The sequence below is a fragment of the Ctenocephalides felis genome, unplaced genomic scaffold (genome assembly GCF_003426905.1).
Source record: "Ctenocephalides felis isolate EL2017-DRISC unplaced genomic scaffold, ASM342690v1 CF-g0.4_SCAFFOLD_03571, whole genome shotgun sequence".
In the NCBI taxonomy this organism is placed as follows: domain Eukaryota; kingdom Metazoa; phylum Arthropoda; class Insecta; order Siphonaptera; family Pulicidae; genus Ctenocephalides; species Ctenocephalides felis.
Window position 1 is genome coordinate 3,393,174 of NW_020539725.1, and position 23,658 is coordinate 3,416,831.

The window sequence follows — 23,658 nt, forward strand, 5'->3', positions numbered from 1 at the left end:
TAATAGTCCGCAAAGCTGAAGTAGGGGTAAATAACTTTGTTCTTTGAATTAGTGGGTATGTTGTTTGTGACGGATTTGAATAGATATGGCAGATAGAAGTTGTAGATGAGGATTTTGAAAATTAAATCTGATTTGGAAGTCCAAAATTGTATGTCAGAAAGGAGAATAGCATGGTCTACTAGATTAATGATAGTTCCTATTCTTATACTAGGGGTTTGGTAAGTGTGTAAATTAAAATACCTACCTGACCAAGCGAGTTTCTGAAATCTGTGTTTTAATTAATTTTGACGTCTAAGAAGCTGATAGTGTTATTTAGTTCTTATTTGCACGTGAACTGTAAATGTTTGTTAAAAGAGTTGAAGGAAAATAGTAATAAATCAAAATTTTATGGGGGAATACAAGTAATAATGTCATTTACATATATATGATAGAAGTAAGAATCTATGTTGATAGGATCAAAAACTCTAGTTTCTAAGTTTCGTTACGATAATTCGGCTAGGGCTGGAGAAAAAGAAGAGCCCATGAGAGGCCAAAAATTTGAAAATAAAATTGATAATCAAATTCAAGGTAAGTGTTCGTGCTTATGAACTTACAGATTCCAAAAGCCAAAGTAAAATAAGTGTTGGGTGACAGGAAATTTCATCCCATCTAATTGTATAGAATCTAATATTAATTGTAAGGGAAAGTTGGTATATAAGAAAAGGACATCTATCCTCACTAATAAAGTATCGTGGGGTAGGACTAAGCTACAAATCCAAATGATTTTTGAAGTAAAAGTTCTTTAGGCGCGTCATGGGTTTAAATCGACATGGGTGTAAAGTAATCGCTTGCATGATTCGCGCTTACGATGCTAGTTAGCGCAGATGTCGCGAGTATCCACCGAAAGCATAAAGCATATTGTTCAAATTTCATGTGTTATGCCAAATCTTTTTAAGGTTAAATATGTAGTAGTATAAATTGTGAGTTAATAAAAATGTCAGGATCAAAAGAATATTTTAATCTCTCCCCCATACATAATTGTAGTGCAAATAATCGCAAATAATGAAACATATGAGGAATCTGCGCTGCATTTGTATTATTCGAGTTTTTCGAGGTTCTTATATACCTTTGAGGTTATTACTAAAATGGAAAATATTTTTATAAAAATATTTAAATATTTAAACAAACAAGCAGTCAATAATGAAGTTCTACAAACACAATTACATGATGAGTGAAACAATATTTCTTCATTGGAAAATTAACGTATAATAACGTAGTAATGGAGACTAATTTTAATTTAGTCTTGAAAGATCAAGATTACATCGTCAAACAAAACAACTGCAGGAAAATAATCGGTTACTGCCAATTTATTAGAAAATCTTGAGCCTGAGGTATCAATTTAGATGTTAATGACAACACCATTGACATAAGTAAGAATCTCTTTTTGCTATTTAATCCTGAAAAACGCTTCAACTATTCACATTCAAACATATTATTTTCTGTTATCTTTTAGATGAAAGTACTGCTGTTACTTTTTCTGATACAGCAACTACATCACGGCAATTGCAAATTGATGATTCTGTATATAATGTGACAAGAACTGATCTTTTGCAAGAGTCAATTGAAGTATTTGAACTTCCATAAAGACTTCAATTTGTTTGGAAATGCACGGAAATTGTTTGAAAAACAATTTACAAATGATAGCTTTGGCTATGTATGTTTTGTGTGTGATCGACTTTGGTTTCAAAGTGACTTAGAAATATCAAATGATGCTCAGAAACAAATTCTTAATAATGGTTTTTTGAATAGTGATTATTAAAATAATCAGGTCGGATGTCAAACTTGTCGAAAGCATTAAATTCGGGTAAAATTCCCACTTTGTGTAAATTTAACGGGTTTGTATTTCCACCTTTATCAAATTATCTACCTAAACTAGATACAGTATCTGAAAGGTTAATTTCACCTAGGTTGTGTTTCATGCAAATTAGACGATTAAGACATGCAAATGGGCAATTTGGAATATTTGAACAAATTATAAATGTGCCTGTTGACGTTGATAATATGGTTAATTTATTGCCTCGTCATATTGATGATGATTATTGCATTAACGTTCACATAAAAAAGAAAATGATTCATAGATCAAGCTATGTGCAGGGCTTGATAAATAAGACAAATATAAAAGTATGGCTTCAATTTTTTAGGCAAGACAGATATTACAGCCGATCAAGGAATGAGATTATATCGTCAGCGAAAAAGTAAAAATTTACAAACAGTAACTGAATGTATGTTAATTTTAATTACTTGAAGTTCTTCAAACACAATTATTACATGATGAGTGAAGTTACGAAAACAATATTTACTTAGGCGTTGTTTAACATAATCCACTGTGTGAACGAATATTATAGAATTTATTAATCAGCAATTACTTTAAACCGATCATGTCATATTTCAAGTATGACTTTGATTACATTATTGTTTGTAAATATTATACATATTTTTAATTCAATCATAAATATATAGTTTATCATTATATAAATGTGTATAATTGTCGACACTAATAAATGTGTGCATCACGAGTGTTACCATATTACTAAAAAACATTATTCCAAATTGTTATATGATGTATTTATTTTTACTTAACTTAAATTTTCTACTTTGTACAGTAGCAAATAAGTTTTACTTCAATCGCGTGTGATCCTTACGCGCACTCTTTTTTTTATATATAAATATAGATACTGAACAGTTATAATAAAGAGTATGTTACTTAGAAAATTTGAAAATTTGGACAGATAAGAATTTATGTCAGCATCTATTGGTCTAAAAGAAACGTCTTATTTATGGGTTTTAGAGAGACTATAAAGTTTCGGATTGTAGGGATGTAAATGCTTTAAAGATCATGAAAGAAATTTCGTAATTCGCAGATTTAACACTAAATTGTTAATTAATTTGTGAAGAAAGCGGTTTACGCGTTCTGTCGGGTCGGAAATAAATGGAGTTAAGTATTAAGATAAGATACTAGATTTCAAACTTTTTTCAGATATATGTGTTTATCCACAATAACTGTCACATTACCTTTATTGGCTCTTGTTACTAGTAGATCAAGATTGTTTTTTACAAAGACTTTGCCATCTTCAATATCTAAAAGACCTGATTTTACACAGCTAATAATTTAGATGAAATTAATATTGTAGCAAGTATTGAGGAGAACAAAGATTAGGCATAAAGCCCAAAGATTCATAAAAAAACGTGTCTGAGATAGTTCCATTAGAGAGGTTTTTCAAAAAAAATTTAATAATTAAATCACTTAAGATAATTTTTGAAAAGTTTATTGCAAATTGCAAAGGCTTTTGTAACAAACTGGTTCCACCTCAAGAAAACTTTACAGAATTTCAGCTTGTGCCGTATTGAACAAATAAGTATTTATTTTATTAATTAATCATAGTATGTTCAAGACCATAATATCTATCGTCAAAAGAATATATAAAAACTGTCAAAAAAAATTTTTACATAGTTAATTACAAGAACTTGTGCCAGTGGATTTTTACCAAAAACTAATCAGGTCGATACCCAATAAATATCTTTCAAGCGGTTCTTGAATTTTCAGAACAAATACAAAATTGTGGGCTAAATCGTGGAGGGAAAAAAATACTTTTCTGCTTTTAAATTTACGAAAAACGGCTCGGCCGATCGTCGGTAAGACTAACAAACGCAAGTACTTCGAGACTCATCGAATGGCTTTGAAATTTTGAAAATCGGTCCAGTCGTTACATTGAAAACGTCAACGAAAGGTCAAAAATAGGTTACACCAGGTTTATATTTGTTTATCTATAGGTTACATAGGTTTATACTTGTTTATCTATGGGTCACATACATACTTTTTTCCAAGTTTGTTCTCATTCGATTCAGAATGGCTTGAAACGTCGAGAAAACAAAAAAAGTAGAAAATCGATTTTTTTTATGAAAACATAAACTGCTCTTTCGGGAAGTCAACAAAGCTCGGAGATTCTTATATTAATGAATTATCAATATGTATGGATTTTTGCAATATTATTCCCTTTGCTGATGATGTAAGTTTAATTACAAAGGAATAATTTGCCGACTAAGTAAATAGCAAAGTTTCAATTACAAATACGAACTGGCTTAATTAAAATTCTCCCATACATAGCAAAGATTATAAACCGTTTCCGATATCTGAAGTATTTATAGTCTCAAAAATTTTAATTTGTGTAGCCAAAATAATTTATTACGATTAGCTAAACTTTTCGAATATTTATTATCACCTAAAATTACCAAACTTTTGAAATATTTATTATAACTTAAACTTACTAAAGTTTAATTTTTTACAAATTTTGAAGAAATTTTTATTAATAAATTCGCATTTTGCTTGCGACAAAAAAATATACTTTCTCCATCAAAGCTGTACTTTAATAGAGCAAGTTAATATACTTCCATTACATTGAATATTTTCATTGGCAATAATGACCAACTAATTAAAAAATGTGTTTCACACGAATATTTATTGTGAAATATAGATTATTGTTAATTTGTTTCGGATTACTAAATATAATTCTCAACAATATTTAAATAGCATATATTTCTAGGTTTACGTTAAATTTGCAATAATGTGAAATTATTTTGTCAAAACGTTATTCACAAAATGTACTGCATTAGTTTAAACGCTTTAAATACTAACAGAAACAATTAGTACTGATTTAATTTATAAAAGAAATTTAGCTCACGCTTTGATAAAATGCCATAAATCAGGATCATTTTCCACATATGCCAACTTTTTCAACATTTCTCCAAGATCGTATATATCTTTTTGTAGATTGATTGGCGTATCCAATGAACAATTTATTAATTGAGTTCCAAAATCCTTTAATCGAACACACCCTTAAATAAATTATTATTATGTCAATTATGATCAATTGTCACAAAATTACTCAAATTTTCAAAACAAAATTTGTGAATTACCTGTTGAATCAACTATTACAGATTTCTCTATCAAATTTCCATGTGAAATGTTATTTGCATGTAGATAAGATAAAGCTTTCAATAATTGTTCAGCCAAATCATGAGCTCCAGTATCGATCATCTTTGCTTTAATATTAATATAATAAATATAATTTATATATATATATATATATATATATATATATATATACGAGGTGTGTTCAAAAAGTACCCGGAATTACTAATAATTAAATTTCGCGGGTCTGGAGTGTCTGATTGTCAAAATTTTTTTTTTATTGTGTTGGTATACATGCCCCTAAAGTATGATGAAATTTTCAGCTATATTCACTGTTTACTTTGTCTGTGGTAGTCGCTAAGGTTCGACGTGTTTTTCTGAGCTCGGCGATTTTTACAATGGAAGAATTGAAAAGTCAAAGAATTTGTATTAAATTTTGCGTAAAAAATGAAATAAAGTGTTGCAAAGCGCAAAAATTCACCAGATATGGCTCCGTGTGACTTTTTCCTATTCCCAAAGTTGAAGAGACCCATGAAAGGACGGCGGTTTTCCTCGATTGAAGAAAATCGCTGAGAGTGCTCAAGGACATATCAAAAAGTGAATATCAAGGGTGCTTCGAAAATTGGAAAAAACGCTGGCATAAGTGTATTATATCTGGGGGGGACTACTTTGAAGGGGACCACATTAATGTAGACGAATAAATAAATATTTTTTTGAAAAAACGAAAATTCCGGGTACTTTTTGAACAGACTCGTATATATTGAGTTATTTAGAATCGGGCAGAAACGCCAAGTAAAAAGTTTTGAAATACTTTATTTATCAATACGTTTCGGTCTTCATCGAGACCGTCTCATTCAGTGGAAAAACTAAAAGATTTTATATGATGTAGGAGGAAAATAATATAAAGTTATAGAACTTATATATAGATACTTACAGAAAATTAATTATACAAAAATACACTACCCTATTACACTGTGATAAACCAAGCTATTAATGACTGGAACATTTAAACTAATTATTAACTTCCCGTAGGGTGAGTTATAGTAATCGCAAAAAAATCGAAAATGAAAATTTTTATATATCTTTACGTTTCAGAGGTTTCTGAATATTTTGGCATACCTTAGAAAAATGGATGTATGTGTGAGTGTGTGTGTGTGTGTGTGTGTGTGTGCGTAGTATGTATGTGTGTGCGGATACAAATTTTCGTCGACGATTTCGGGAACACGGATGAAGCAATTTGAATAATTTAAAAAACATTCGATCTGTATTGATAAGGAGACGTGCTGATTAGTTTTTGGCGGAGGTAGGTCTAGCCGTTCCGAAGATATGGGGCAAAAAGTGCCAAAAACGGTATCTCAGTTTTTAATAGAACGGAGCGTGCGATTTTAATAATTCAAAAAACATTTTACTTGCATTGACAAGATGAAGATTTGATCAAATTTTTATAGGGGCAGGTTTAGCGGTTTCGGAGATCTAACGAAAAAAGTAAAAAAAAATGCCATTTGGCGGTCAAAAATGATTATTAGACATATGCACATCAAATTATCAGATATTTTATAGAGATTTTAACAATAAGTATAAATTTTGTTTACATTCCTATGGGTTCCGTACCAATGTTTACCCGTTAGACAGCGACGCGGCGCTTACGCGCTTTATATTTTGTCTTTGCATTTAAAGCAGTACGATTGCTTTGAAAAAAAGTTCAGATCTTCCAACATATGTCAAAATAAAGAAAACATTTTTTTTCAAAAAAAAAGATTTAAAAAAAAAAATTTTTTTAAGTAATTTTTTTTTCAAAAAAAGTATTTTTTTGTCAAATTTATAGTTTCTCAAAAATCTTATTTTTTCAAAGTAATTTTTTTTCAAAAATGTTAATCGTTTTTAAAAAAAATAATAATTTTTGATACGGGAAGTTCCAGCAATTTGCCTTAAGGCACGATGCCCTAATTGCCTTAAGACAAAATTCCACTTACAGCTAGTTTTTTGACATTTTTTGGTTACATTCTAGTGTGTATAGATTAACTAACATCTAAATACTGAATGGATTGTGTTTACAAATTTTGCGAAAGTGTAGAAAGACTGGCAAACATACGTTTTTAGTAGAATAATTGAATAATAAAATACACGCTTCATTCAGATATGGTGGTGTTTTGAAAAATGGTCAAGGATTATTTTATGGTCATTGCAAAGCAAATTGTTGTCCAATCTTTTATTTATGGCCGTCTCATTGTGTAAAGATATTAGGCATCCTTCACTAATTCTTCTTTTAAATAAATTATTTTCGAAATGTAAGATCGTGGGATTGAAAAAATCAATGTTATATTTGAGCTGATTAATGTGATCCGTTAGTGTGTTTTATTCTGGTTTTTATTTTTAGAGTTGTTTTTATGTTGTGATGTTTCTTTGTGCAAGTTTTGACTGGTTTCATCTATGTAGACGCAATTACAATCTAGGCAATTAAGCTTATAAACTAGATTACTGAGGATGCTTGGGTTGAATTTCGATTTTAATTTTGTAAAAAGAGTTGAAAGAGTATTTTCGGAAGTACAAACTACTCTAATATTATTTTTACTGAAAAGTTTTCTCCACGGGTAATGTAATTCTTTAATGAAAGGTTAACTTATAGTTCAGAAGTAGTTTTCATGGTTTGGATTTTCAATTGAATTATTGTGACGGTTTTGGAGATATAGTATTCTATTTTTTGTTATGGATTGGATGCGGTGTTGTGGGTAGGAGTTTTTGGTTAGGATTTGTGAAATGAGAGAGAGATTCTTTCTTAAAAATTTACTGTGTGATAATAATAATGCGTAGTCTATTAAGTTTATGATTGTGCCTATTTTGATAGAGAGGGGTGGTAAGACTGGTAATTAAGATAACGGCCTGAGTATGCTGGTTTGTGATACCTATCAGTTATTATATTATTAATTTCGCGAAATAGTTGGACATCTAAGAAACTGATAGATTTATTATTTTCTAATTCAGAAGTGAATTGTAGGTGTTGCTTGTAGGCATTAAAAGAATTCACAAGAGTTGCTATGTCACTGTTTGGGATGCATGTTATGATGTCATCAACATATCGGTAGTAAAAAAATTGTTTGTTGTAGAAATTTAAAATTGTGGATTCTATGTGTTGAAGGGCTATTTCAGTTAAAGATGGGGAGGCTGGAGATCCCATTGGTGTACCAAATGTTTGGAAATAGAATTTACTATTGAACTTAAAATATGTGGAAATTAAAAATTTTATTGTTTCTCGAAACCAGTGTAGGGAAATTGTGGTATGGAAGGATATATCGTGCCATTTTTTAGTTATGGCTTCAAGGATAAGGTCTGATGGAACGTTTGTGAACAATGATACTATGTCTAAACTAATTAATACGTTATCATTTGGAACTGTAATTTGTTTCAATTTTTCGACAAACTCGAAAGAATTTTTTATGTGAAATGGGGATTTTTTGGTGACAGGAGTTATGGAAATATTTATATATCTTGATAATTTATAAAGTGGTGAGTTAATGTCTGATACAATGGGGCGGAATGGTAAGTTAGGTTTATGGATTTTGGGAAGACAGTATAGTCATGGGTAGTAAGGATGCAAGTTTTCTAAATTGGAAGCTATGGCTTTGGGTAACTGTTTATTAGTAACGAGTTTATCGATAAACTTGTGGCAAATACGGTTTATGTAATCTGTAGGATCATTAACAGCGATGTTGAAAGTTTTTTTTATCTGAAAGTAAATTCGAAACTTTATCTAGGTAAAATTTTTGTTTAACACAACGGTTACGTTTCCTTTATCGGCTCTAGTAACAATCTTTTAAGATATAGTTATAGTCCAGGATTGTGCATGAGGATTTTCTAAATGAAATGAGTTTTTTGCAAAAGATGGACCTGGTTCCATACCACAATTTTCCCACACTAGTTTCGAGAAACAATAAAATTTTTAATTTCCAACACATAACCAGGTCCATCAATGGGATCTCCAGCCTCCCCATCTTTAAATGAAATAGCCCTTCAGCACATAGAATCCATAATTTTAAATTCCTACAACAAACAAATTTTTTACTGCCGATATATTGATGGCATCATAACATGCATCCCAAACAGTGACACAACAATTCTTATAAATTCTTTTAATGCCTACAACCAAGATCTACAATTCACTTCTGAATTAGAAAATAGTAAAACTATCAGTTTCTTAGATGTCCAACTCTTTCGCGAAAATAATAATATAATAACTGATTGGTATCACAAATCAACATACTCAGGCCGTTATCTTAATTATCATTCTTACCACCCTTAATAGACCACGCATTATTATTATCACATCGTAAATTTTTAAGAAAGAATCTCTCACTCATTTCACAAATCCTAACCAAAATCTCCTACCCACAACACCTCATCCAATCCATAACAAAAAACAGAATCCTATATCTCCAAAACCGTCACAATAATTCAATTAAAAATCCAAACCATGAAAACTACGTCGGAACTATAAGTTTACCTTTCATTAAAGAATTACATTTCCCGAGGAGAAAACTTTTCAGTAAAAATAATATTAAAGTAGTTTGTGCTTCCGAAAACACCATTTCACCTATTTTTACAAAATTAAAATCGAAATTTAACCCAAAGATCCTAAGTAATCTAGTTTATAAGCTTAATTGCCTAGATTGTAATTGATACTACTTAGATTAAACCAGTCAAAACTTGCACAAAAGAACATCACAACATAAAAATAACTCTAAAAATAAAAACCAGACTAACGGATCACATTAATCAGCTCAAACATAACATTGATTTTTCCAATCCCACGATCCTACATGTCGAAAATAATTTATTTAAAAGAAGATTTAACGAAAGATGCCTAATATCTTTACACAATGAGACAGCCATAAATAAAAGATTGGACAACAATTCGCTTTGCAATGACTATAAAATAATCCTTGACCATTTTTCAAAACACCACCATATCTGAATGAAGCGTGTATTTTATTATTTTATTATTTTACTAAAAACATATGTTTGCCAGTCTTTTTAGACTTTCGCAAAATTTGTAAACACAATTCATTCAGTATTTAGACGTTAGTTAATCTGTACACACTAGAATGTAACCAAAAATTGTCAAAAAATAATTAGTTTAAATGTTCCAGTTATTAATAGCTTGATTTATCACAGTGTAATAGTGTAGTTTATTTTCGTATAATTAATTTTCTGTAAGTATTTATATATAAGTTCTATAACTTTATATTATTTTCCTCCTACATCATATACAATCTTTAAGTTTTTCCACTGAATGACGGTCTCGATGAAGACCGAATCGTATGGATAAATAAAGTATTTCATAACTACATTAGTTTTTTTTACTTGGTGTTACTGGCCGATTCTAAATAACTCATAAAAATATATATCAACACCAAACTCACATATTTCTATATATATATATATATATATATATATATATATATATATATATATATCCTTAGCGCCTACATGCAAGTTTTTTTCTAGCGCCCCCCCCCCTATTATTTTTAACTGTTTTAACAGTTTATCATTAAAATTATATAAATATGCATATATTATTTTTAAATTAATTTTTAGTTATTTTAGATTTAGTTTAATCTAGGAATTTTAATTATTTAGGATTTAGTACACAAAAAATTAGATATAATCTTAAAGCGTATAAAATACATTGATTTTAAATTTATTTAGAAAATCGAGGCGATTCGCGAGTTGATTATTATCAAGTATTTTTAAATTTTCAATTATTTTTAACATATGTGCAGTATTAATATTTGGATTTTGAAACATTTTACTTATTTATTATGCGATTTATTCTATTGGGCAAATCATGACAGGAGAGCTAAAAAAAACTAGCTTTCATGTATTTCATGTTAGATTTTACATTATTTACAATATCAAAAATTGCGGCGTAAAATTCTCTTTATTGATATCGTAAGACTCGAATTGTATTCATCATTGTTTTCCCGTCATTCCCGTCAAGTATTGTCCAAAAATCAGTAAAAAATGGAAAAAAGGAAATAAACACTTCTTGAACTATATTGAGAAAAAATCTAATTATATTTGATATGTATTATTTCTGCATAGTTAATAATGATTAAATTTAGAGTATGGACACCACTAGGTATAAAAAAAAGCCTTAAAATTTTTGTTACAAACTAAATTTTGTTTTCATTTTTTAGATTTGTTCCGTTTCCATAACCCTAATCACGCATGTCTTCAACATTCAAAATTCATCAGAAGCGAAACATTTGCAACAAAAGCAAAAGTTACATGCCATTTTCTAAGCACTGACTCCCCATTTTTTATTTTCCCGATTATAATTTTTTTATAATTTTAACAAGTTCCGTTTCAACTAAATCAGCTCGCAATTTTTCGCCCAATAATTTAAAACTTCGTAGGTTTGCGCTTACGGGATGGAACACTAGATAATATTTGTTTCGATTCCACTGTAACTTCAAACAAAGAAAATATTGAATAAGTAGATTAAGCAATAAACAGAGCTGGTATTTACTAATTTGCAGAGTTATTAATCGGATAATTGTTTCTACTAATATCACATTGCAAAATAAATATGCTTTTTGTGTCTCCGTATCCCTAGTTAAGTTTGATAGTTTATTATAATTTATTAATATATTATAAATTCAATTTCCGAAACACGTTTTGGCGCCCCCTAAGGCATGCGCCCGCATTTTTTGCATCCATCGCATGCAAGGCAGGACCGGCCCTGTATATATATATATATATATATATATATATATATATATATATATATATATCTTATATATAAAATTCTTCTGTAACTATATATGAAAGATTAATCCTCCTAAACTATAATTCGGATTTTCATGAATCTTTCTGAAGTTTGTTCGGGAAATTTTCTAGAATTTTTAGATTCATAGAAATATAGTTAGATTGAAGAAATAAATGGAAAAAATTACAAAAAACCGCTTATCATTGTTTGACCTTGAAAATATTTAAGGCATGGTTTGACATTAAAACAAATGAAGGCTGTCATTTGCCAAACATTTCTATTCACTTATAGGCAAAGGCAATATTAAAATATAATAAATTCATGATTATAAATAAGAAAAATCGAATGTCTACATTATTATTGCCGAAAAGCAGCTGAGATGTGCCAAAAATTAAAATAATATAAGATGCAAATAATATAACATGCGTCTGACAAGTAATGCAGTCTGCGCATGCGTCTGACGCGCACGCCGAATCGTGTTCTCAACGTGCGCGTGGTTTGCTTTTGCTTGCAATAATTTTGTCTGCGCGCTTTGCGAACTGATTCGCCGTACGAATTCTTGCAATGGAGCGAACCATAAGTGATTGCGCTCAAACATATTCAATTTGCAGTCGTTTTGCCTTACTATACTAAGTCACAATACAAAAAAAATGATTTAGAAGTTTCGTTGTGCCAAAAATTCATATGTTTGGCATTGGGTACGGAATAACTACTCAATTGATCGCTTTCGGTCTAATTTTTTTTTACTGTTTTCCAATTCATTTGGAATTAGGTTCATCTTACTCTTAAGTTCAGAAGTGAAAACAATTTAGACTCCTTTGCCACCTACCGCATTTGGCATTTTTTTTCAGTGGTGTAATTTTACTTTTTTCAAAATAACGTTGGGTATCGGTAAAAGAACTAATTATGAGAGAAAAATGTTTAATAATGTTTCTCAAAAAAGCAAATACTTTTCAAGTTACTGGATACTAAAATTTGTTTCTTTTTTGCATTGTTCATCGTTTTTTGCTAATATCTTCAAAAATATACCTTTTAACGAAAATCATGTAATGATCAAAATTATATCAATTAAAATCTTAATAAATTGGTGTTTTATAAAATGTTCTAGGAACAATATTAAGCTAGATATAAAAATGTGGATTTATAATGCTCAAAACTAACTTTGAAGTGGGTACTTCTACGTGTAACATGAGTGAGCTATCATGCAAATAAAAGACGCATACAATGTTTTTCTTCATTTGAATCAAATAGTTTATGAGTGCCATTTCCACCAAAATTAAGAATAATCGTATTCCATCTAGAATTAACTTGGTTTAAGAGATCTTGATGGATTCTAGAAAATACCAGAACTTTAGTACAAACGATATTCAAAAACGCATGCTTTCATGAAAAAAAAATCCATTTAAAAGAAAAACAACCCTTTCTTATTATTATGTCTCTGATATATTGGTAAAGAATAAAAAATACGTATAAAAATGTATATAAATAAAAATTCAAGGTCTTTTTCTGAATAATTATTGTTTTTTTATTATTTTTCTGTTACACATTGTTACTCTACATTGTTGATTTCTATATATGGGCATTCTGCTTTTCTTTTGGTAAAGGTGATGTGGACTGACTTAGTTGAGTTAATAGCAATTTTCCATTTGTGAGTCCACTCCTCTAGTTTGTGTATATTATTTTGCAGCTGTTCCGAGGCCTTAGTGGCGTTTTCATGTGTTGATAAAACCATGGTGTCATCTACAAATGTTCCAAGGGTTATTTTGGGATCAGTTGGTATGTCGTTAGTGTAGATTAGATACAAGATTGGTCCAAGACTGAGGTACACCAGCTTTTATTGATTCTATATCAGATGATTCATTCTGCACTCTGACTCTGAAATATCTGTCCGATAAGTAGGACTTTAGTAAAGATGATATTTCTTGTGGTAGACATTGATTTATTTTATAAATCAAACCGTGGTGCGAAACTTTGTCGAATGCTTTTTCGATATCAATAAATATGGCAGAGCAATATTTTTATTCTGCAATGCCATATGTATATTGTTTATGACCCTGTGACCTTGGTGGATTGTTGAGTGTTGAGGTCTGAAACCAAACTGGTGGTCAGGAATTATTGAAAGCTTTTTGTTTATTCTGCATAGAATTATTTTCTCCATTATTTTTGAAATTATTGGCATTAGGCTAATTGGTCTGTACGATGTAGCTTCAGTAGGCGATTTCCCTGGTTTAAGGGTCATAATAAATTCAGAAATTTTAAAGCATTTTGGCCAATATGTTGTTCTAAGGATTGCATTAAATATGTATGTCAAAAGCACTATACTTTTCTTGGGCAGTTCTTTCATCACCTTGCCTTTTATTTAATCCACGCCAGCACTTTTTTTGTTTTTAGTAAACATTATGTATTTTTTAACTTCTTTGGAAGTAGTTTTCATTATCGCACTTTTATTTTTGTTATCTATCATAAGTGCGGCGTTAGCTTCTTGGTCGGTTTGATTATCATCAGAAGAAAAAATAGTTTTTAAATAGTTCGCGAATAATGCCGCTTTCTCTTTGTTGCTTTTTGCCCATTCGCTTGCGCTGTCCATTCTCATAGGTGCATTGCGGAATGTTTGATGTGTAGTGGACTTCGTGGGTTTCCAAATTGTTTTGTCGTACCTGCTTAAGTTTGAAATATAGTGCGTAATCTCACTATCCCTTAGATCTTTTAGTTTCTATTTAATTACTCAATTGATCGCTTTCAGTCTAATTTTTTTTTTACTGTTTTCCAATTCATTTGGAATTTTGGAATTAGGTTCATCTTACTCTTAAGTTCAGAAGTGAAAACAATTTAGACTCCTTTGCCATCTACCGGGGGGATGACATTTCTTTTCAGTGGTGTAACTTTACTTTTTTCAAAATAACGTTGGGTATCGGTAAAAGAACTAATTATAAGAGGGAATTTGTCAGGTTATTAAAGATTGTTTTATCCTTAGGATTTCGCGTGTTTTGCCATTTTTTCCTTGTTTTACGTTTTTGTCTTATTAGGCGTTTTATTTCTAGGGGAATATCATAGTTAGTTTTATTTTGTTCGTGTATTGTGGAGGTAGCTTTTGTAACTGCATCTTGCAATGTAGTTATGAACGCGTTTAGGCTATTGTCAATGTCCTCTGCAGTTTTTAGTCGTATTTTGAGATTTATGTTTGAATCAATTTCAATTTAAAATGCATCCCAATCCGTCTTACAGTTATATTGATTGTTATTTACTTGCTTATTTAACAAACGTGAACTCAATGTTAAGATTATTGGTGTATGATCCGAGGAGAGATCTAAGTTATTTTCAATCGTCATGTAGTTATGCGAAATTCCACTCGTTATGAAAAGGTCTAGCAGGGTCAGGTGTTTTTTGTTTGTCTGTAGGCCAGTATGTAAGACTTCTAGTTAACATAAAAGATTAATTGTTTTTCTGTATTAGTGCTGCTAATTCTTTACCTTCTCTTGTGATTAGTCTTGATCCCCAGATCGTGTTTTTGGGATTGAAGTCTCCTCCTATGATAAATTTTGTTCCTAAGGTTCTGAAAAAATTTTCATAATCTTCACATTTAAGATTATATCAAGGGGGACAATACATTGCAAAAACTGTTAAATCAGTTGCATGTGTGAAACCCTTAACTTTTATATTGGTTGTTTGTATTTCGTTATGTTGGAATTTTAGTAGTTCATAGTGTTCGATCGAAGATTTTATCAGTATACCTGTACCAGCGTGAGCAGTTTGGTCTGGATGATTGGTGAAATAATAGTTATAAGATGGAATTTTGAAGAATAAAGAATCAGTCAAATGAGTTTCACTTATTAAAAGAATATCGATCATTTGTAGATGGAGGAAAGTTTTTAATTCATTTCGATGGTTTAGAATACCGTTGGTATTCCATTCGGCAATGCGTAACAGGTTAATCGTTTTTTAACTAGTAAGGTAAGCATGTTGAAGATCATATTGTTCTGTTCCATAAGTTGTTTGAACATATCTTTGAATGTACTTAAAAATTAATGTACTGTTGATCCTATTACTGTTGCATTATGTCCGCCGTTGTTTTGATTTCTCAGAAATTCGGAATGAAGTATGATCGTGGTCTTGTATTGCTTTCTTGAAAGTGTTTTGAAATGTTTTGTAATGGTGTGGCACTATTTTTGTTATGTAAGGTATTATACATAGTGCGGAGCTGGTGCATCCTCTATAGTTTGCCGGGTGTAGACCTGCGCGCAAAGCGCATGTGGCTGGAGTGCTTTTTAATTTTTAACATTTTGAAGTTACATGGTCGCCGCCGCATTTTACCATATAATTGGCACCTTGTGCGTATAATACCAAATCTTTTTCCGGGAGATTCCACTGTTACAATTTGATTTAAAAGTTTGTTCAGTTTATAAATTGTGGTGTTTTCTCTGAAGGCTCCAAATCAACGAAAAACATGTTTAATGGGTATTTAGTCTTGTGTTGCAAGATATTGACAATGTTTCTCGCTTTGTAGTTAGGTTTGCTAGCGCTGTTTTAATTTCGTCAGTATCGGTTGTGTGGTGAATATTTTTATAACTACTCTGTAGGCTCTCTCTTGTTTAATTTGGTAGGTATGATACACAACGCGTTTTGATTTAAATAACTGTATGAGCAATTTATATTGCTCGGGTTTTTCGACGTTTATTTTCACTATATCGTCGTGCAATGATTTTGTTGTGTACTGCTCCCTGTTTATTATTGTGTTGATTTCGCCTGTCATGTCAGCGATATTGTCGACGCCGTAGACGAAGATCGGAAGTGGTCTTTGAACCGTATTCATGTTGTCGGCTTGCGAGGTCGAAGCGCTCGGTGCTTCTATTGTGTTATCGGCTTGGGTCGCCGGTTTACCTGTTGCGAGAACATTAAACCGGTTTTATGTTTTTATGATGCAGACGTTTTCAATATGACCTGTTGGTGTTTTTCGACGTTTGTTAGTTTCGATTGTCTGCCAGGTTACTGCTTGATTAACTTGTTCCGTTTCCATGTGATTAACAGTTTCGTGTGACTGGTAATTAATTTAGATGGATCGTATATGTTTTTATATTACACAGCTCACTAATTTTGTTATGATTGGATATATATATATATATATATATATATATATATATATATATATTAGAGTGGGCCAATTTTTTGCATATTGAGGCACCTCGCTAATTTAACTTTTTACATCATTTGAAACAATATTGTAAAAAAAAGCATAACCCGCAAATGAATTTAAAGTCAGCGAAAAATTTCAAACATTTTTTAATTTAAAGTAAAAATTGAAAAATCTCATGAAAAATATATTATGACATATATCGAGTTATACATCATTTTATTCGTAATTTTATTCTGCATCTTTCGTACGAACAAAGTTTTTTTGTATCTTTTACGGTTTAGACAGTATAAGGCAATCTGTGTAGTTGTTAACTTGTCAAAATGCAAAGTGCGGCTAGGTTGGAGCAATACTCCTCACGATTCGATATTTCTCTAAAGAAAACATATAAACTATTATACATCATTAGAAAGGTCTCAAAATTCTTAGTTCTTTTTCCATACATCACAACTTCGAATTTTGCACGGTGTAGCCTACAGGCGAGTTGCCGTCGTGAAAATTTGGAAAAATCGGAAAATCTAGAGAAAATTATATGAACACACCTAACCATTTATATACCATTTTATTCGTAATTTTATTCTGCATCTTTCGTACGAACAAAGTTTTTTTGTATCTTTTACGGTTTAGACAGTATAAGGCAATCTGTGTAGTTGTTAACTTGTCAAAATGCAAAGTGCGGCTAGGTTGGAGCAATACTCCTCACGATTCGATATTTCTCTAAAGAAAACATATAAACTATTATACATCATTAGAAAGGTCTCAAAATTCTTAGTTCTTTTTCCATACATCACAACTTCAAATTTTGCACGGTGTAGCCTACAGGCGAGTTGCCGTCGTGAAAATTTGGAAAAATCGGAAAATCTAGAGAAAATTATATGAACACACCTAACCATTTATATACCATTTTATTCGTAATTTTATTCTGCATCTTTCGTACGAACAAAGTTTTTTTGTATCTTTTACGGTTTAGACAGTATAAGGCAATCTGTGTAGTTGTTAACTTGTCAAAATGCAAAGTCCGGCTAGGTTGGAGCAATACTCCTCACGATTCGATATTTCTCTAAAGAAAACATATAAACTATTATACATCATTAGAAAGGTCTCAAAATTCTTAGTTCTTTTTCCATACATCACTACTTCGAATTTTGCACGGTGTAGCCTACAGGCGAGTTGCCGTCGTGAAAATTTGGAAAAATCGGAAAATCTAGAGAAAATTATATGAACACACCTAACCATTTATATACCATTTTATTCGTAATTTTATTCTGCATCTTTCGTACGAACAAAGTTTTTTTGTATCTTTTACGGTTTAGACAGTATAAGGCAATCTGTGTAGTTGTTAACTTGTCAAAATGCAAAGTGCGGCTAGGTTGGAGCAATACTCCTCACGATTCGATATTTCTCTAAAGAAAACATATAAACTATTATACATCATTAGAAAGGTCTCAAAATTCTTAGTTCTTTTTCCATACATCACAACTTCGAATTTTGCACGGTGTAGCCTACAGGCGAGTTGCCGTCGTGAAAATTTGGAAAAATCGGAAAATCTAGAGGAAATTATATGAACACACCTAACCATTTATATACCATTTTATTCGTAATTTTATTCTGCATCTTTCGTACGAACAAAGTTTTTTTGTATCTTTTACGGTTTAGACAGTATAAGGCAATCTGTGTAGTTGTTAACTTGTCAAAATGCAAAGTGCGGCTAGGTTGGAGCAATACTCCTCACGATTCGATATTTCTCTAAAGAAAACATATAAACTATTATACATCATTAGAAAGGTCTCAAAATTCTTAGTTCTTTTTCCATACATCACAACTTCGAATTTTGCACGGTGTAGCCTACAGGCGAGTTGCCGTCGTGAAAATTTGGAAAAATCGGAAAATCTAGAGAAAATTATATGAACACACCTAACCATTTATATACCATTTTATTCGTAATTTTATTCTGCATCTTTCGTACGAACAAAGTTTTTTCGTATCTTTTACGGTTTTGATGTTATAGAGCAATATGTGAAGATGTTAACTTGTCAAAATGCAAAGTGCGGCTAGGTTGGAGCAATACTCCTCACGATTCGATATTTTTCTAAAGAAAACATATAAACTATTATACATCATTAGAAAGGTCTCAAAATTCTTAGTTCTTTTTCCATACATCACAACTTCGAATTTTGCACGGTGTAGCCTACAGGCGAGTTGCCGTCGTGAAAATTTGGAAAAATCGGAAAATCTAGAGAAAATTATATGAACACACCTAACCATTTATATACCATTTTATTCGTAATTTTATTCTGCATCTTTCGTACGAACAAAGTTTTTTTGTATCTTTTACGGTTTAAGAGAAAATCGAGGAAAACTGGTTTGAACATTTATTGTAAAATTAGAAAATTTAAACAAATAATTATAAAAAATAATATAACTATATATAAATTCGTTTTATATTCATTGAGATCTATTAAAATCAATAAATACATAATTTTATACAAAAGTTTAAAAAAAACCAAAAAACACCTAAAAACTCAATAATTAACTATAATTCATATTGTCCATATATATAAAACTGTTTGAACATCTAACAAAATTTTCGACAAAAATTTTTCTATCATAAGGGTTCACAGTTCGAAATTTTCCCAGACTTTTGTCTTGACGATTCACACCGTAAGCGCGAGCAGGCCCTCGCCGCAGGTCAAATGCACATCGCTTGGGACTCAGTCAAATACCTACGCTGTGGCCGCGCGCCTTATATAGGGGAATAGGTCGTGTCGAGTGCGATGCGAGCAAGCTCAGGCTAAAGTACGCTATGTTGTTCGGGCGGGTACGGATATCATTCCCCGGTGTAGTTTTTACATCATATTCGATACTTTTAGTCTGTCAATGATATATTAGCGTAACTTTTAATAATGTTGTGAGCCATATCTAGAATTATATACCCCGTATATATTCGGATGCTGGTTTGCGGCTATAGATAACTGGTGGTAGGATCATTCGTTTTTAAACGTTCGATCAGAGAGAGTTGAAATTATTTGGGTCTGCGGACCGCAAATATGAAATCTATATATTTTAATAATATAGAATTTTACAAATTGACTACGGTCAAATATATGTGAATATAGCAGAACTAGCAAAGCTTCTCGCAGCGATGGTCTTTCGTTTTATGAACGTTTGATCGGAGCGAGTTGAAATTATTTGGGTCTGCGGACCGCAAATATAAAATCTATATATTTTAATAATATAGGATTTTACAAATGGACTAAAGTCAAATAGATGGGTGGTAGCAGAACTGACGAAGCTTCTCGCACCGAGGATCATTCATTTATGAACGTTCGATCGGTGCGAGTTAAAATTATTTGGGTCTGCTGACCACAAATATGAAATCTTGTGATTACTCGACAAATTATTGCTGTAATCAAGTGCGCTCCTATAGTATAATATACTGTGGGCAAAAGCTTCTGGCAATGATCATTCGTTTCATTAACGTTTGACCGGAGCTAGTCGCAAAATATTGCGCAGTGTGCAAAAGCAGCGTGACGCAGTTTACAACCGCTTAGCGCTCTTATGCATTGTGTGAGAGCACTGCCATGTATATCTGCTCGGTATCGCCAGATGCCTGAGCGAATGACGAAGTTCGTTGTGAAAACGGCGTTCTTTTTGAATATTATACTTTAAACGCATAGCTCAATCAATTCTTTGGGCGCTAGATGAAAGTCTAGTGTTTTAAAGTCGATTGTAGTAAACGCTTGCGTTAGTATTCTATATACTCTGCACATTTTATTCAAATTGTGCGAATTTGAACATTCGCTTCATTGCGTTGTTTTAAGAAAATGAAAAATCAGCGAAAGCAGATTTTTCAATCTCACACACAGTGAAATATTCATATTTCAATTTTAAAGCGAGGACGTTTGTTTTTGGACCACAACGTGCTCTAAAATTGCTAAAGTGGTTGCGCGTCCTAGAGAATTTATTTTCTTGCGACCCGCCATATAGCCTGTCCAGACCATCGCGGTGATGGTTCGCACGGTAACCCGAGGCGACCCGTCGCTGCAGGTCAAACTGTCGTAGACCGTGTCTAGAATAATATACGCCGTATATGTTCGGATGTCGGTTTACGGCCGGGTTCTGGACCTTATTTATAAGTGTTCAACCATACTGTACAGCATATCCGCGGGCATGTGTCGTTGACGCAAAGACTCTTATGCGGAAAATAAAATATACAAATGCAATCAACTCAATACTCTCCGAGCGAGAATAAAAGTTAGTTATAACGATGAATTCTTATAATGAATTCGCCCCGACGTTTTCAATCTAACGAAGGGTAAAGAGACTGTTTGAAATTAACTGGGTCTGCGGACCGCAAATTTCATGTACGGACCGCCGTTTCGACGGTTGTTAAAGGTCTAGCCTCTGTGTAAGCGCAGAATATATAAAATATCAAGTCGCGATGTAAACTGTTCGTCATGTCCAGGGAATATCGTACGACTCAGATATATATATGTAAGAAAATTCGTTGTTTAGAAATATTCATCGAACTTTTCTATACAAAGTGTGGTCTCTCGGGTGACGCCGAGGGACATTTACGCACTATGCTATTATATATATAGCACCCTGGTTGATCCTGCCAGTAGTATATGCTTGTCTCAAAGATTAAGCCATGCATGTCTCAGTGCAAGCCACATTAAGGTGAAACCGCGAATGGCTCATTACATCAGTTATGGTTCCTTAGATCGTACCCACATTACTTGGATAACTGTGGTAATTCTAGAGCTAATACATGCAAATAGAGTTCCGACCAGAGATGGAAGGAATGCTTTTATTAGATCAAAACCAATCGGTGGCGGGCTTGCCTTGCTCACCGTTTGACTTGGTGACTCTGAATAACTTTGTGCCGATCGCACGGTCTAGTACCGGCGACGCATCTTTCAAATGTCTGCCTTATCAACTGTCGATGGTAGTTTCTGCGACTACCATGGTTGTTACGGGTAACGGGGAATCAGGGTTCGATTCCGGAGAGGGAGCCTGAGAAACGGCTACCACATCCAAGGAAGGCAGCAGGCGCGCAAATTACCCACTCCCGGCACGGGGAGGTAGTGACGAAAAATAACGATACGGGACTCATCCGAGGCCCCGTAATCGGAATGAGTACACTTTAAATCCTTTAACGAGGATCTATTAGAGGGCCAGTCTGGTGCCAGCAGCCGCGGTAATTCCAGCTCTAATAGCGTATATTAAAGTTGTTGCGGTTAAAAAGCTCGTAGTTGAATCTGTGTCCCACACTGTCGGTTCACCGCTCGCGGTGTTCAACTGGCATGTCTGTGGGACGTCCTACCGGTGGGCTTAGCCCGTAAAAAGGCGGCCCAACTCAAAATCCTACCAAGGTGCTCTTCACCGAGTGTCGAGGTGGGCCGGTACGTTTACTTTGAACAAATTAGAGTGCTTAAAGCAGGCTCATTCGCCTGAATATTGTGTGCATGGAATAATGGAATAGGACCTCGGTTCTATTTTGTTGGTTTTCGGAATTCCGAGGTAATGATTAATAGGGACAACTGGGGGCATTCGTATTGCGACGTTAGAGGTGAAATTCTTGGATCGTCGCAAGACGGACAGAAGCGAAAGCATTTGCCAAATGTGTTTTCATCAATCAAGAACGAAAGTTAGAGGTTCGAAGGCGATCAGATACCGCCCTAGTTCTAACCATAAACGATGCCAGCTAGCGATCCGCCGAAGTTCCTCCGATGACTCGGCGGGCAGCTTCCGGGAACCAAAGCTTTTGGGTTCCGGGGGAAGTATGGTTGCAAAGCTGAAACTTAAAGGAATTGACGGAAGGGCACTACAAGGAGTGGAGCCTGCGGCTTAATTTGACTCAACACGGGAAACCTCACCAGGTCCAGACACCGGAAGGATTGACAGATTGAGAGCTCTTTCTTGATTCGGTGGGTGGTGGTGCATGGCCGTTCTTAGTTGGTGGAGTGATTTGTCTGGTTAATTCTGATAACGAACGAGACTCTAGCCTGCTAAATAGACGTACTTTCTGGTATCGCAAAGACCCTCCGCTTCGGCTTCGGTCGTTGTTGGTTGTGGTTCTCACTACCGGCGTACAAATATATCTTCTTAGAGGGACAGGCGACATTTAGTCGCACGAAATTGAGCAATAACAGGTCTGTGATGCCCTTAGATGTTCTGGGCCGCACGCGCGCTACACTGAAGAGATCAGCAGGTTTTCCTTGGCCGAAAGGTCCGGGTAATCCGTTGAAGCCTCTTCGTGCTAGGGATTGGGGCTTGCAATTCTTCCCCATGAACGAGGAATTCCTAGTAAGCGCGAGTCATAAGCTTGCGTTGATTATGTCCCTGCCCTTTGTACACACCGCCCGTCGCTACTACCGATTGAATTATTTAGTGAGGTCTTCGGACCGGTGCGCGGCAGCGTTTCGACATTGCCGATGTTGCTGGGAAGATAACCAAACTTGATTATTTAGAGGAAGTAAAAGTCGTAACAAGGTTTCCGTAGGTGAACCTGCGGAAGGATCATTAACGTACATTTACTATTAAGTGAATGAAACGTGTGCTATATGTCGCAATATAATGTTGCAGACTAAATGTTGTGCGCTCCCATAGTATAATATACTGTGGGCAAAAGCCTCTGGCAATGATCATTCGTTTCATTAACGTTTGACCGGAGCTAGTCGCAAAATATTGCGCAGTGTGCAAAAGCAGCGTGACGCAGTTTACAACCGCTTAGCGCTCTTATGCATTGTGTGAGAGCACTGCCATGTATATCTGCTCGGTATCGCCAGATGCCTGAGCGAATGACGAAGTTCG

General features: G+C 33.2%; 1 protein-coding gene and 1 non-coding gene across 2 annotated transcripts in view; one reads left to right on the forward strand and one right to left on the reverse strand.

Annotated features, from left to right (window-relative positions):
- Nucleotides 1–23,658, reverse strand: part of LOC113384923 (eIF-2-alpha kinase GCN2) — a 635,046-nt gene that overhangs the window by 497,260 nt on the left and 114,128 nt on the right. The window contains exons 9-10 of the mRNA XM_026622699.1: nt 4,954–5,079; nt 4,719–4,872 (exon numbers count right to left, since the gene is read on the reverse strand). Of these exons, the coding sequence (XP_026478484.1) occupies nt 4,719–4,872; nt 4,954–5,079 (280 nt within the window). The remainder of the gene's footprint in view (nt 1–4,718; nt 4,873–4,953; nt 5,080–23,658) is intronic.
- Nucleotides 21,445–23,370, forward strand: LOC113387138. Its single transcript, XR_003368099.1, has one exon. It is a non-coding gene; the product is annotated as a small subunit ribosomal RNA (ribosomal RNA).